At 43.4% G+C, this 16,217-nt stretch overlaps 1 protein-coding gene across 5 annotated transcripts in view; it reads left to right on the forward strand.

Moving 5' to 3' along the window:
• TMEM266 (transmembrane protein 266) overlaps positions 1–16,217 on the forward strand; it is a 795,378-nt gene that overhangs the window by 410,582 nt on the left and 368,579 nt on the right. For 2 of the 5 annotated variants that reach the window (XM_078685229.1, XM_078685231.1), the window contains one exon: positions 2,239–2,295. The exons of 1 other annotated variant lie outside the window; for it this stretch is intronic. In XM_078685229.1, coding sequence (XP_078541355.1) covers positions 2,239–2,295 — 57 coding nt within the window. The remainder of the gene's footprint in view (positions 1–2,238; positions 2,296–16,217) is intronic. 2 more of the 5 variants (XM_078685232.1, XM_078685233.1) reach the window with 1 other exon arrangement.

Genomic DNA, 16,217 nt, shown 5'->3' on the forward strand with positions numbered 1-16,217 from the left:
CTTAGAAGAGGAGGTGAGGTTACATTGCTTGAACTCTTAATAAGCGCAGAAGTTTTACATCATTAGCACCAAAGACCATTAGGTGGACTATCAGCTCTTTGTGGGGTTTTCTGGAGCAAAGAAAGGCATGGCAGTAGAGAAGAGGGTATTATCCTGGCGGATTGTCCTCTGCATCAAGATCTACTATGTGCTGGCCAATAAGCAGCCCCTGAAGGATTGACCGCGCACTCCACCAGATTCTAGGTTGTTACTACTACGCTGGCATGCGGAGTGCCTGTCCTGGTTATTTGTCAGGCTCCTATGTAGGCAGCCAACACTTTCCACTAATAGGCTCAGCACTCTGTTTGCGGTTGCATTATGAAATGGCCACACTTTAAAAAAAAAAAAGAATGTACTACCCTGTTTCAATTGGTCTGTACTATACATTAAGTTAATCCACCTTGCATAATTCATGATTCTTGGCAAGTATGGCACTCCGCATGCGGGCTCCTTCTTGCAACCTCGGTATCTGCCACCATTAAATTAGGAAGCACCAGCGGATCTACCCCAGTCCTACATGGCAAGTAGCAACATCATGAACACTTTCTGCCGACTACACTCTTGCATGCGCACCCGGCTCACTGCAGACACCGCAGACCCTTCTACCTACAGGGGGTGTTGGGGAGGTGAGGGATCACTATTTCCTGCCCACATCCTTCTAATCCCCCGAATACACAAAACGGTAGTCATATTGAGTTCATTGTGGGGCCCACGCGTTCCCTCAACATGGCGCTAATAGTTATAGGGTCTAGATTTGCCACACACAAAAACCAACTCACCTGCTAACCACTATATTCCTTTCTAAACACAGTGTATGAAATCTAACTGCCTGCACATGTTTCAGAGTGTGTCATTTGTTTGGTTGTGTGGCTTTCTTCCCACTTTGCTATAGGCATCATACACTGTCAGCAGCATGCTGTATAACTTTGACGCATGCCACACTAAGATGATTATACAACACCCTAGTGTAACTTTCCCGATTCATGCTTATGCTCCTTATATAGGTATAAATCACCATATCCTTATGTAGGCATAGAAAGCATAACCATATTTAGACATAGCTCATACAGTCCAAATATGGCATGGCTACTTCCACTAGTTCTGAAAATCTACAACGATTTCTTGGAAAACTCAGCTTCAGCAGTTAGGGACTTCCCCTTGCCTGAATATTGATTTGTCCAAGAACTCATGGAGTTTTCAAAGAACTAAGACTCTTTGATGATGTTTTTATGTCCACCTTTACGTCAAACTCGGCACCTTCAAGGTATAAATATGCCCACACTTGCCCAAGCAAACACACAGTGATACGCTGGTGGTTTATGTCATGATTTTATGTTCCATTACAGGTCGGCTTCTCCTTTTTCAAGGAAACCATGTTAAGGTGTCAATAACTACACCACATCTAGGTGATTTAAGATTGGATACTATTTGATATTCCAAGATTCCAAACACTGTGCACATTAGGGCAATATTGATCTTAATGAATTGCCAACTTATCCTTTTTGACTTACCATAAGAAACATGTTGACCTTTTAAAGCTAGCTATCATAGTTCATTGTGTCTAGTGATAGCCACCACTTTGTTAACCAAACAAGTAGACTCCCTTATTAAATACTCATCTAGAGGACTACTAAGTCTATTTTAATAAAAACATCTTTACACATAGTCACTTTCTCACACCAATCTACACAACAGGCCCTACACCCACACTTTACATATGGAATTGGCAAAAAAAGATCTCTGATAAAAAAAGCACTCTTGTGGATGCCCATCGGGCATTGCAGCGCCGGCCTGACGAAGAGCACGCCTTATGATGAAGCATGATACCTATTTAGGTGTGTGAGGGCTCCTTTTCCTAAGGGTGCGGCCCCCTTCCGTTCCCTTAGTGTCTGTCCGACCTCTTATCTCATTGAGTACACCAACAGTCATAGAGGGCATTTTGATGTATGGAGGGCCTGCCCTAGTGCATATGCAGCTCTTTTGGTGTCGTGGTGGTCAACTCTTAATGTACACATGCTTAACAGCCAGAAGGAAAATGTTCCCTGCAAATATGTTGTGCACTAATATAAAAAAAATGTTGCAGAGTGGATGGCATATTATTTTTTTGTAATCATTGCAAGCATACAATAATTTGTTTTATATTATACATTTTTTAGATACAGATTACGCAGTTAACCTGTTTTTCTTCAATTGTGTTAGACAGTTCTGAGAATCGTGGTGCTCGGAATATGGGATTACATTGAAAACAAAATCGAGGTCAGTAACATTAATAAAATCTTCCCTACTAATTAATTTTTGCAACAAACAAATGCTTAACTAATCGAACCTAAGTATTGTCCAGTGTGTTAGTTGTCATTTGCAGAGCACGCTATAATATTATAACTATATTTGCCACATTAGACTTCTAAAGTCCCTATTTGTCTTTGATTTTGTGAAATTTACGTCCTGTATACATATATACGTGTGCTACCCTTTTATCACTGCTAGGCAATTAAATGTCATCTTAGACCGCCTCTCTGAGAATTCGTTTTTTAACTTAATATGACAGTAGCAGTACTCCTTATCTTCCATAGCATGTTTCATTCAATAAACAGTGACATAGCAATAGTGCCATTGGCCTTAAAGCAACCACAGAAAATGGACTCCTTCACGAGCCGAGTTTGGGTAGTGAAAGACCGCAATAGAGAGTGCTGCGTGCCTGTTAGAAATGGGGTACCAATTCTACAGGGGGTATCATGGAGCAGAGCGGGCAGGCCAAACTTCATGGGACATGTGTAAAGCGTCCACGCAGTACTCACAGACGACACACCAGGCACACCACAAAAGAGACACGACACTGCTTCTGGTTGGAAAAATAATAAGTGTTGTATTATCTCCAACCTGCAAAGGTAAAACACAACAATAGCAGTAATCACAAGTGGGCGCCAACTGGCGCCAGAGCAATGAATGCAAAGGGGATTATTTACATGGGAAAGGGGCAGGAATAAAAGGTTAAGTCCGTGAGTCCATGGCTGAAATAAAAACGTGTTATCATTGGCATGAAACCTTAGGAGAATACGTGAGGGAAAGAAATACTAATGCTGAAACCCAAGGTCAATATCGCAGGGCAAACTCAGGCCTTAATCCTTGGCCTCACCTAGACGTAAGCTGTAGGCGTAAACTAAAGCATTAGACATAAAATACACACTCGGTATGGAGGCATAGCCCCACAACAGGACCTGCATCCGCGTCTCCTGTGAAAAGAAACAGGCGGCACCTGGCCTTAACAACTGGCATAGACATGCAAATGTAATATCGGGCCTGGGCTGGCATAATCACGCCCACCCTGGGGCACATACCTTTAGCACAGAACATATCAACAGTGGGCATAACACTAGGTATAACACAGCCGGCCTGGCCTTAGCACCTCCTGCAAGAAAAGGAAGACAATGGGTGCATAACATTGACATATGACCTACAACCTCAGTAGAGGGACCTCTGGGCGTCAGGCAGGAGCCTTATCCTTGGGCAGGAATCTCGGTGCTCATAAGAATGCCAGAGCACACATCCACATTGGCTTAACTAATCATGAGTAGGGGCGCAGTGACCTAAACACCCAGCCTTAACCGAATAGGGGCTAAAAAGCACCTCCCGGTGACATAAAAACACTAGGCACCCAAGACCAGCATTCCAATCTCCCCCTCTTCGCCCCCCCATCCCCTTCCCATCAACAGTGGTATCACACATGAGGCAGGACCATCTGCAGCTAAACTTCCATAGCCTGACTTCCCCTATTGGCCTGGAATCGGGCAACTCACTACTGCAGGCACAACCCAGGTCCCTGAACCACCCGGGGCCCACACCTCCGAGTCTCTGTCCTGGGTCTATTGGCCCAACGTTGCAGGTGCCCACTGCCAGGCGGGGTACCTGGAGAACAATACTGTTCCTGGGGGCAGCAGTTCACCACGGAATGCTGGCACCGGGGGTTGGTCACCGACAGTATGCCCCGATACACCCCCCAACACAGTCTGTTTGAGCCCCACACTCACCGGGCTCTTGGCAATGTCTCCACGCTTCTGCTCCTCGCTCCGGGCTTCCTGTGCAATAGGGTGGGAGGCAGGCACCGACAATGTGCCTCGAGGCCTCACCAGACAGACGCAGACACTGCTCCCTGAGTGGAGGTGGGGTAGGCTCCTGCCCTATTTACAAGGCTGAGAGGCGGCAGGATCTGGCACAGTAGCGCTTAGGAACACAAAATCAGCCTCTTCCAGCTGTGCAGCGCTAGCCACCACACAGTGCTTCTCCTCAGCCCAGCTCCTCATACAGCGCTTCTAGATCACAGCGCTTAGCAGGCAGCACTTATCCAGGGCCAGGCAGCCCTTCCAACAGTCCAGTGCTTGGTTGAAGCGGCGCTTTACAGGCACACACAGCAGGCAGTACAGTTCAGGCACTACAGGACTACCCAGGGCTTCTGCAGCACAGCGCTCCCAGGATTATAGCGCTTGGCACGCAGCGCCTCCTCCAGGCCCAGCACGTCAAGGAGCACAGCGAAAGGGGGGGCGGACAGTCCCAGCAGCAGGCCCAGGGTAACACTCCTCACCTCCTGGGTGGCGGGGTCCCAGATGCTCCTTCCCTTCTGGGAGCTTCTTTGCGCAGTGCTTGCGTAGCGCAGGGTCCCGGCAGTTCCAGGGACCTAGGGGGGGGCCTCCTTCCTCAGGGGCCCGGGGGACAGAGCAGTAGGCACTACTAGGCCAGGTCAGCAGATAGTGGGGGCATCATCAAAGCAGGGTGGTAGTCTTTCACCATCTCCACTGCAGCGTGGCCCTCCTCCCACACGGCAGCCTGAACTCCTGAAGTGGGGCTTCACAAGCCCTGGGGACAGTAGGGGGGTCCTAGATGGGTGCAGGGCCCAGCACACAGGCCCAAGTGGCGGTAACCCCTTGCAGGAGGTCCCCTCACATTCCTGTCCCAGGTCTGTCTCTGCTCATCACATCTCTACTGCTCTCCCTATACCAGAAAGGCTGGAAGCTTCTAGAAGGTCCCTCCAAATGCTGGGATTGCTGAGTACCAGACCACTAGACCGCTAACCCACCTCAGACAGGCAAACTAGTTCTAACTGGCTCAGGGGGAGGAGTAGAGCACCCTGGCTGCCAGGCTTTCCCTCCAAATGCAGGGGTGGCTGGGTACCTAACAACTAGACTGCTAACCTCCTGTAGTCAGGTGGCACAACGCATAGCCTTGGCAGCCATTTTAAATGCAAAACACAAATGCAGCATTTCACCAGGGTACATGTTTACAATGAGGGAAAATAAATGTACACACCATTGCATTGCATTTAACATTAACATGGCGTCTCACACCACACATGGCCTATTCGGTAACCTTCACCATGGGGGAGACATCTCAAATTAGGGGGGCGAAAAGAGAAAAAAATTGGGGAAAAGGGCCAAGTCCAACAGTGCCCATCACAACCCTGTGCTGTACGGAATCTCCACCCTCTCAACTAACTACATAAGCGACTTTAGGCAGAGGCCTGCCATATGCAAATGAATGTTGGCCCTGCTTCAATAGGAACAGTCCAGCCTGAACTGCTGCAGCCCCTCTAGGGTTAGGAGTTTCTGCTCTGCAGAGGATCTTGTCTGGCAATTCAGGCTGGACTGCCCCTTTTGTATCAGGACTTAGACTGAGTTGTGGATGTCTGGTCTCTGTCTAGCGTGACTTAGTGGGTGAATATGAAATATACAAATGTGATCACCAGTGGATGAGATTAATTCAAGCATTCCTTCCAACATTTCGTGATTTGATACATTGAAAACATTTGCCATGTTGCTTTTCTGTTGTATTTCTCTTGCTACGAATTTTCTTAGAGTTTCCAAATGATGGCTGTGGTATCAGATCCTCTCCTGTGCTTTTCATGGACTGACCTCTTGGATACAATACATAAGGAGGGTTCTGCTTAGCTCAGCTATTCGCTAGATAGAATGGCTGAACTATCGTCCATTATTATTCTCTTAATACTAAGATTTGATTTGTTAATTAAAATCATTATCATGCACACTACTCAAATAAAATTATCATATTTTACAGATCACGTTTGACATGTTAAATAATATAGCAACACACGTAAAAGATAGCCATTGATTAAAAAGCAACATAACATTTGAACCTATTTTTTTAGCACAATTAAGCTAAGAATTGTACAATTGTGACATTATAATAAAACATTAGGATGCTTCGTAATCAAATCCTAGGCATTGTTGTATAGCATTTTTGGACCCTAGTGTAACTTTCCCGATTCATGCTTATGCTCCTTATATAGGTATAAATCATCATGTCCTTATGTAGGCATAGAAATCATAACCATATTTAGACATAGCTCATACAGTCCAAATACGGCATGGCTGCTTCCACTAGTTCCGAAAATCCACAACGATTTCTTGGAAAACTCTGCTTCAGCAGTTAGGGATTGCTTGCATATTGATTTGTCCAAGAACTCATGGAGTTTCCGAAGAACTAAGACTCTTTGATGATGTTATTATGTCCACCTTTACGTCAAACTCTGCACCTTCAAGGTATAAATATGCCCAGACTTGCCCAAGCAAACACACAGTGGTTTGGAGCAGTTTGACTATCTACTTGCCCGACGCATCTCGCTACAGCAAGTGCCGAAGGAAGCCGACCCTCCAGCAGACGCACTGAGAGAGACGCTGTCTTTTCTCTTGCCGAGAAATTCAGCTCCAGTGTTTCCAAGCTCCCCTTGCGGGGTGTTGGGAAATCGAGTCCTGAGACTGCCCTCCTTCATTCTAAACCAAGGTACGGAGCTGATTAGACCCTAAGAGAAATCTTGGATAGATTCTTGGCAAAAGAATACTAAACTTATGCTACACCACACTTACTTCTTCCCTCGTACTAGACTTAGGTTAGGTACATCGGGATAGGCGTATTTTAGAAGCACCAGTTAAGTACTTTTAGTCTTTATTTATTTACGCATGTATTTTATGGCTTAGAAACCATACCATGCTTTTACAGTATTATTTTATAATACTCTTCTTGCTGTACGCATTATACTTTACAGCCAGTATTACGATTGTAGCAGTTCATTTCTTCTGCATGGGAAAGAAGACTGTTCAATAAATGCTTTTTATTGAAAACGTCCGTCTCTCTATTTTCTCTGCACCTCTGGTGAAACGAAGCATTCACGAATGACTGAGTAAAATATCTACCTATTGTTTCCACGACTCTGAAGATTAGTTTTATCATGGGGAAACAAAGTTGTCATGTGTATGTGGTTGTGAATTCGAGAAAGTTTCTAGTGACCTCTGAGCTAGCTGGCACTCACAATTAAGTCTAATATATTCGATAGAGACCTAGTAGACATAAGTCCTATGTCACATCTATAGGAGATATTATTCCAATGTGCAGAGCCTATTGGGAATATAGGAACTACACTACATGGCGCCCAACGTTTGGTAAGGCACTAATTTAACGCTAGATACTAGAGTAACTCAGTCGTGCTTTTCACAGACACTCCTTTTTCCTGTAAAATACTCCAATAGACGTCTGTAGTGGGTTAAGGGATAAAATATCCGCCATAACTGAGTAGCACGAAAAATCCTATGTGTTCGTTTTTGGTTTGATTAAATGTTGAAGGATACAGTGTTCCAAAATATTGTGCACCTTATCTTTGTCTCCTTGAAACTTGCTCTGCAAAACTTTCAACAAAATGGGGGACGAGGATTATCCCGGGGCCGGTGGGACGGCAGCGTCTGCAAACCGACCGGGTTTGGGCGTTACAGGTTTCCAACAAAATGACCCGGATGCTATAATCATCCCAGAAAACCTAAGGAAAAGAATAGCTATAAAGCTTATAGAAAATGGCCTATCACCAAGAGGTGGTAGGGTTATATTTGTCATAGAGGCACATGAATATTGGCAGACAGAGGTATTCTATTCATGGATTATCTTCCCTGAAGCAATTCCAAAAACACATGAGTTCCACTTCTACAAGATAGAGGAACCTCCAGCGGAATACGTTCCTTTCGAGGACATTGAAATTGCACTAACTTACCAAGAGCGCCTTACAACATCAAAATCACATTACCAGGCTCGGTCCACTAGGTAGACCAGGAGCAACATGGCCAGTACTAGCCAGCTATACACCACATCCTGACATTGAAAGAATGTCAGATGTAGAACTGTTAGCTCAGCTAAAACAATTAATTAAAATACATAGACAATTGGTACAATATGTCATGCGGACTTTAACAGTCCAACCTGCGTTAAGAATTCCACAGCAAACCCTTCATCAAGGGAACACAAACACAATTGCACCACAGACTATACAATCAGTCATTGGTAAATTACCCACAAAAAGGGAACAAATTCCATTCTGGTTAGCTCAAAAAATTACTCAGATCGAGGCAGTATTTCCCGATAGTACATCTCATGAGAAACACAGGATTTTAAGAATCTGTTTACCAATGGGGATCGCACCACACCTGGAGGACTGTGACATCTGGGGTACAGTCTTTACTGCAATCTACACAAAAACTCATGGTGTACCGTCTATGGCGGTGATACCAGACATCCTGAAACAGATTCAAAATGAATACGGGGCAGAGCCTGCTTTAAATCTCGATATGAAGTTACTGAAGGATTTCAAACAGGTCTCAGCTATAATATTAGCTAATATTAAAGGTGAAGCAGCATCTGTGGCAATCCGCCAAAAGCTAAAAGAACTTGATGTAACTGAGCAACCATATGAACTGGCCAGAATAATTGAAAAATCCTATGAAGAACTAGGTAGAGATAGTTTGGGAGGGAAACCAGCAAAGCCCGACCTGACAGAAAATCCTGAAAAAGTTTTTATCAAAAACACACTCACTATTCCTAAAAAAAAGTGGGAAAGTACTAGACAGACAGTTCCTAAAGAGAAGCGTTTCCAATCCAGAGGTAGGTCTCCTCTAAAGGAGCACTCTGAAAAGAGATATAATCTCAGAAATAGGGAGAATTTGAGAAAACCTGATAGATATCAAGATACTGATACACGTTTCTCTCGTACCTTTCAGACTTCCTCGCAGAAATCTGAAAGAAGAGGATGATCAGAACACAAGGAAGAACGCGTGAAGTCCAAAGACGATCAACATGTTCCAAAAAATAAGAAAACTCAATTCACCAAGAAGAAGGTAGCAAGTCTAAAAATCAGACATGCCGAGGATCTTGAGGACACAACTCAAAAACGGGGAGTGGGCCCAGACAATGCAGGACAGCGCAGCAAAAGTTGCCATAGCTCGCAAGATCCTGAAGGATCATCTGGAGACAGTGGACCTGAATGAATACATTCCGGTTGAAACTGCCGATACCAGGGTTAGTGTACCCCATAATTTATATGAAGTAACACTCCGGATAGAGGAGGACATAACTAGAAAAATAAAAGTACTCTTTTGGGAAAAACTATCTAAGGGTTATGACATACTTCTGGCTGATAAAGACTGGCCACCTGAATTTGTCAGGGAGTGCCCACATGGCGAAGAGATTATGCCAGCCTTCTCCAATCATATTCCTATTCATAAAAAATACACTTATGCCAGAAAATGGGCTGTAACCCAGGCTCCAGCATTATTCAAAAATCATGTGGGATGGGATGAGGACTCTCCTCACCATAAGATCCGGTTAAAAAATCAACCTACTGCTCAGAGGCAGTAACCATGAAGCAAGAAGCTAAAAAAACAGGTCAGGGATATCCTAGATCAACTTGAATACCAAGTGGTGATTGAAACATGCACCTCGTCCTTGAACAATCCTTTGTTTCCTGTCTCCAAACCAGAAAATACATATGGTCTAGTTTTGGACTACAGACATTTAATTTCTTGTTGCAAAACTTTTGCAGTACAAAATGCGCACAGTGCAGCACTGATAAACAACATTGTGCGCAGAAAATATAAAACCACATTAGATATTTCAAACGGTTTCTCCTGTCAAAATATCGCACCTGAAAGCAGGTACTTGACCGCTTTCTCAATCATGGGGACACAGCGTCACTTCTGTTGTCTCCACAGGGATTCAAGAATAGTCCAGGGTTATTTTCAGCCAGAGTAACAGAGTTACTACAAACGTATGATGATGAGGCATTATCGTATGTCGATGAAATCTATCTTACAGACGATGATTTGGACAGGCACTTGAACAGGGTGAACACCATAATACTTGGCTTCGCCTCTGAAGGGTACAAATTCAATTTTAAAAAATCAAGGATTGCCCACCTCAACGTCCTATTCTTAGGTTACAAACTTTCAAGTGAAGGCAAAAGCCTGGCAGCAAACTTTTTTGAAAAATGTGCGCTGCTCCAACCTACAAAAACGCTGAAAAAGTTAGTCAGGTCTAGGATTCCTGAATTTCGGAAGAACTTACATTCTAAACTACGCAGAAAGGCTTACACCTCTCTATGAATTAATCAAACCTGATTTCAAACCTACTTATTGGACTCAAAAACACACCGAAATTTTGCGTTCAGTGCAAACAGACATGTTAGCAACAACACATTTACAGACACGCGGAAACGAACGCAACCTTGTAATCCGAATCATCCCAGGGAGATGTGGATTCACATACGTAACCTTTAATGAAGGTGAAAAGGTACCAATAGCTTACAAATCACACTTGTACACACAAGTTGAAATGAAATTCACTTCAACAGCAAAAATTCTGACGGCGGTTCAAACTGCAGTAGCAAAAGAGAGAGCCCTCGCGCAGGGAAAACGCATAACGGTCGTTGCTCTTGTACCTGCTTTAGAGGCAGTGACAAAAGCAAGCATTCCAAATGCAAAAGCTTTACATCCGAGATGGATACAATGGGTTAATTCTCTTGCTGCAACAGACGTTGAATATGTTTTTGACCCCTACTTGATAACTCAATCATTTCTACAATACGAACAAGAATGTCCTCTGCCCCCTGAGCTTCTGCCTCTAGAACATTACGGGTGTATAATTTATACAGACGGATCAGCACAACCCGCGATTGGGGGAAAACAAGCTTATAGTGCTGCGTGCGCGATTGATAAAGGTCGCTGGCGCGATGGTAAACTCAGACCTATGGTCACAAAAACTCAATCTTTAGGAGATTGTACAGCTCAGCGAGCTGAACTACAAGCATTTAAAATGGCGCTTGAAAATACAGATCGCGATTTCCCCACACTTATAGTGTGCGATTCGTATTACTGTGTCCAATCTTATAATGAATACTTGCAGAACTGGGTTCAAAATGGATTCAAAGATGCAAAATGTGGCACAATTAAGCATAAAATGCTTTGGGAACAAGCAGTTCAGTTACAGGAAGAACTACAAAAGACTCACGTGATCCATACACTGAGTCATCAGCGTGATGACGTTCACGTTACAGGAAATTCATTGGCTGATCAAGCCGTGAAGGCAGCTGTGCAAACGGCTTCCGTAGCTGCAATGACTCGTTCAAAAACACAAATAGACGGTGAAACAATGCTTGCTGTCAATGCCACAAGCAAAGTCTGCGGTGCTGCGTTACCTCTAAACTATGCACTCGAATATTCATACATAATTGACGCCAACTCTGTTCCCTTTGCTCGAATCCCTGGAGTGGGGGATAGGGTAATTCCAAACAGGAATCGAAGAGGTGCTTTGATTGAAGAAGCACATATGGGAGAGGGTCTGATACAGCAAGGGATCTCAAAATCTCTACTAGAATTAAAAGAGATGTACTGGTGGCCAGGGATGAATGCCCACATTTACGAATTTGGAATTAATTGCGATGTTTGTTACAGAGATCACAGCTTAGAGCGCCGCCAGATTCCTGACTACAGTGTAGCCAGCCCGGTATAGACACCATTGTTAGATAGCATTAGACTATCCACGCTCAGACGTCCCTATGGACAAAAGCAGGCCCACAACTATTAGGACAAGATTAATTTGGATGTGGCCTCGGCGCTCGGCTGACGCCCTAACTGTTATGAAAGATTTGCAATGTCTTTATCGGCACATACGCAATCGGTACGCTACATTCTGACCAGGGTGCTGTGTTTAGCTCTAGAGCTTACAAGGAGGCCATGGCCAGCTTGGGCATTGCATTGCGGTACTCTAGTCCATTCCATCCTAAAGGAAATTTGGTTGTGGAAAGAAAAAACAGTGACATAAAGCAACCTATAACAGCTAGGGTATTAGGCTCGGGTGACTGTTGGCTCAAACATCTGATAAGCGTCCAACGTAGTCTTAACAATCTGCCAAGAAATTCTCTGGGTGGAATTAAAAATGATGGTCGAAGACCTTGATGTTCATACTTCAGTGGTAGAACAAAAACCCTTTGATATCAAAGTCCGTTTGGCTGTTTTGCAGGACTTAAATGAAATAAGAAGTAGTCTCAGCAACACCATACAGAAGCCAACGACCACTGAAGAAAAACCACCTGTCCCAGCAAAACCCGTCTGGATTCCAAAAATTGGGGATCTTGTCAGAGAGAAAATAGCGGATAAGAAGGAATTTGGACCTTCTTACAGAAAACCAGTACCTGTACTAGCAGTCCGCGGATCAAGAACAGTGTTACTGCTCCCCTTGCTGAAAGAAAGGAGAACCGGTTCGTATCAATTGGCCTGGTAAAACCACACCATGTGGCCGATAATAAGTAGTAGGCCCAGTGGACTCCAAAGGTGTAGCAGACGACCAAATCTTGCTGCTATCCAAGAGGTTCAAACTGAAAGACTCATCACCTTTGAAGAATCTGCAGTGAGAAAAGAAGGACTATGCAACAAAGCCATGAAACTTGTGCCTCTTGACACCCAAATAACAGTTCGTCAAGAAACTCCCGTCTACAATGATGTAGCATCTGACTATACTAATATGTCAAGGGAACGAGCAGCTCCAGCGATTTCAAATAATCTGGATGCAATACCAACAATTGACTGAACTGCCTCTGGCTATTTCATCAACTTTGATACGTTTTCTGAGGATCCCTGTGAGCCCAAAACAACGGCAGCAAATAAAACTTTCAAGGAACAAGTAACAGATCTTTTTCACCAGCTTGCAAATACATATCTGGTTTCACCATGGGTTGAATTTTGGATTGTGTTAGGTGTACTTTTTCTACTACTTTGGCTCATTCTTGTTTTAAGTTTGGGAAAACTAATAGATGGAAAAAATAGCAAAATGGACACAGCAAGTAAGAACATCAACTTGCTCTTAAAGCCACACAAATCATCTCATCGTGAACAAAGAGACCTGTCATCAGTAAACATCGCAGCCGTTCCCCTACCAGGTGGTATAGCATGCGACAGAACTGATTGACATTTATGGTCCTGTCGAGCTGTTGAAGATTCCACACCAATTTAAAGGTTTCCTTGAGTGATTTTGTTTCATCCAGTATATTTATTGATGATTGGGACTTTGAGCCTGTTAATAACATGATGGCAGACTTAGAAATGTCAGCAAAATTTACAAAACATGAATACTTAGAAGGTTCATCAGATTATGAATAAATGTATTGTTTTAATCATTATGGTCACCATTATTTGCACAGATCTGCAAACCCTAGAAATGTTTTAACTTCTAATCAATGGGAACATTGTCCAACGCCACCAAAAGGTAGCTCTAAAACATTTTATGAAAAATGTCCATACTTCTCAGGCTTTAATGTCACAAATCCAGAAACATTTTACTTTAAAAATATTAATAAGACAGGCATGAAAAGTATGTTGACTAATACTAAGCAAATTTATTCTGCAGCCTTTTATGCTAGATTGTCCACATTAGGTTTTGACTTTTGGAAAGACAAACATTGAGACAAAAACTGTCTGGGGCACAAAAGACTGGCAGGTGCAAGGTTTAGAAGCCTTATTTAGAGCCTGCATTATCCCAGAACAAATAATGTTTTTAATTGAAACTGTTCAACAGACATCTTGTCTTGGCCTGGCTAAGATAAAAGACTTAAACAAACTGTCCATACCTAAGCCCAAACCTGATAGTAATGGTACAACAGATGAGGAGGTAGACGTAAATTATATTTTACAACAGAACTAAACCTGAATGGGAAAAAATGGTTAATCTGGCCCACAGACATGAATAACTGTCAAGATAGATTCCTGAACAAGACACAAGGGTTTACAGTAACTAGGCCAGATCCAAGATATATCCAGAGACAACATTCAGGGATAATAACAACTTACAGTGTAGGAAAACTGTGCCTTGAGTGGCTACAAAAATCTGCACTCCCAGATATAAAACAACACTTAACTTTACTTAAAGATGGCATTGATTTGAGAGAATTCTTACTAGGACCTCGCAAACACGTCATAAACGTTTCATATACGCCGGTATTTATGCTGCTTATAATGAAGCATCAAAAGTCACGCAAATGGAAACTGCAGAACGAATACGAGAAATTGATCGTATTAATTTAGAGAAAGCTCTCTCTGTAGTTGACAATGGGTGAATAACTCTGTCATCCAGAATTTATTCTTTGGACAGCATTGTATCCTCTGCCATAGACGTAATGGAACAAGACTTGCTCATGTTACAACATGGACAGTCTCAATTGCGTTCTATAATGCTGCTAGGATGGGCGTTACAAAACCTTATTTCAGGCTATGTGCCTTGGCGTCTAATCAACACCACATCATTGTTTACTGGATTTAACCTTACAGATAAACAAATCTCTTTGGCACAGAGGGGAGCAGGCTATACGGTGCTGAGCATAGAAAAACTGGAGAGATTACCATTAACCGTTTCTGAGAAACCAGCCGTTGAATGGATAATACATGGCACCATCATGATACCAGGGTGATTTTCCAGTTTCAGTATTGCTTAAAACACATACCAGCAGGCCTGTATGAAAGGTTGGGTAAAGAATACACAAAGTCGACCTGGGATTTACCATACTCCCACAAATGTTGGAGTGGGGAAAAGGAGGTATTTCTTAGTGGTAAAAATTGCAAAACCACATTGAGCGGTACACTTCTGTGTCAGGGTATTAATTTACATGGAGCCTGCGATGGTTCTTCAACCAACTTATCATACCACCTGCAGGGTTCCCCGGCAGCAGTGATAGATCCAATTTTTAGGCAGCTTTCCAATGGGAGCTACATAATGTTGAATGATTACAGCTGTTGTGCAATGATGACAGGAATAGCATATCTAGTTAGTGTTTCAGCCAGGGTCACTTGTTGTATGCAAGTATTGTTTCCAAAAACTAAGACAGATGGGGAATCACCACTATGGCCTTCACTGAACATCTCTTCTATACAAATTGATACTTTAAGCAGAATGAAAGCCATTCCTTTACAAAAAACTGTGCCACTGACCTCGTCCAGAGAGACGTATGATTTGCAAGGTCCTCTGCAGAGTTACATGCCTTATTATCAACGAACTGTCCCATACATTTCACAGAAATGTTAGGTCGTATCTTGTCTGATACCAGTGGTATTGTACATGTACTTAAGACTATTTTTTCGGGACTGTTAGCACTCTTTGAAGCATTCCTAAGCATTTTTCCTAACTTAGTGCACTCTGTGTTCGGCGGCCTGCCTCTCATCTTGGGACTTGTAGCAGGGATACTATTTTTGTTCCTTCTACTCTGATATGGCAAGTCCAGTCACCAGCGATACCCAGATTACCATGGAGAACACTCTTCTGGCAATGCAGTATCGTGAGCGCATAACACAGATTCTTGGCTTGGCTCGTTTGAGAGATCTGAATACCACGTGGCTCCTATCGTTCAGACCAATCTGGCAAGATTGCATCTTACCTGTTCTACGATGCCTGCTTTGTGGAAAGGAATGCGTGTTGGATATTTGTCTGCCACTTCCATCAGCGCTGCCAACGGATGTTGACGCTTTGCTTAGTTCGGTAACGGCTCATGCATTGTGTTGTCCCCAACGACCACCAATCCTGATGACGGCATTCATCGAGGTCTCACCAGCAATTCCAGCTGAGGGTGAGATACGTGGACCAACAGGCACACAGGTACCATCTACTGCGAACATTGCTAATGCGACTGACGCTGACGGCGATGCTTCTCACCTGTGCACGATTGATCCACTTAATGAAGTAGTTCAATTTTCACTTACTGTGGTAGACAATTTCTTTGCCAGCTTAGAAGATTTAATGTTTTCCCCTGACACCGAGAATAACTTCTGAAATTAGCACACAGCGTTCTATCAACTTTGAATTTGACCTTCTTT

Source organism: Lissotriton helveticus, chromosome 3_2 (genome assembly GCF_964261635.1).
Source record: "Lissotriton helveticus chromosome 3_2, aLisHel1.1, whole genome shotgun sequence".
Lineage (NCBI taxonomy): Eukaryota > Metazoa > Chordata > Amphibia > Caudata > Salamandridae > Lissotriton > Lissotriton helveticus.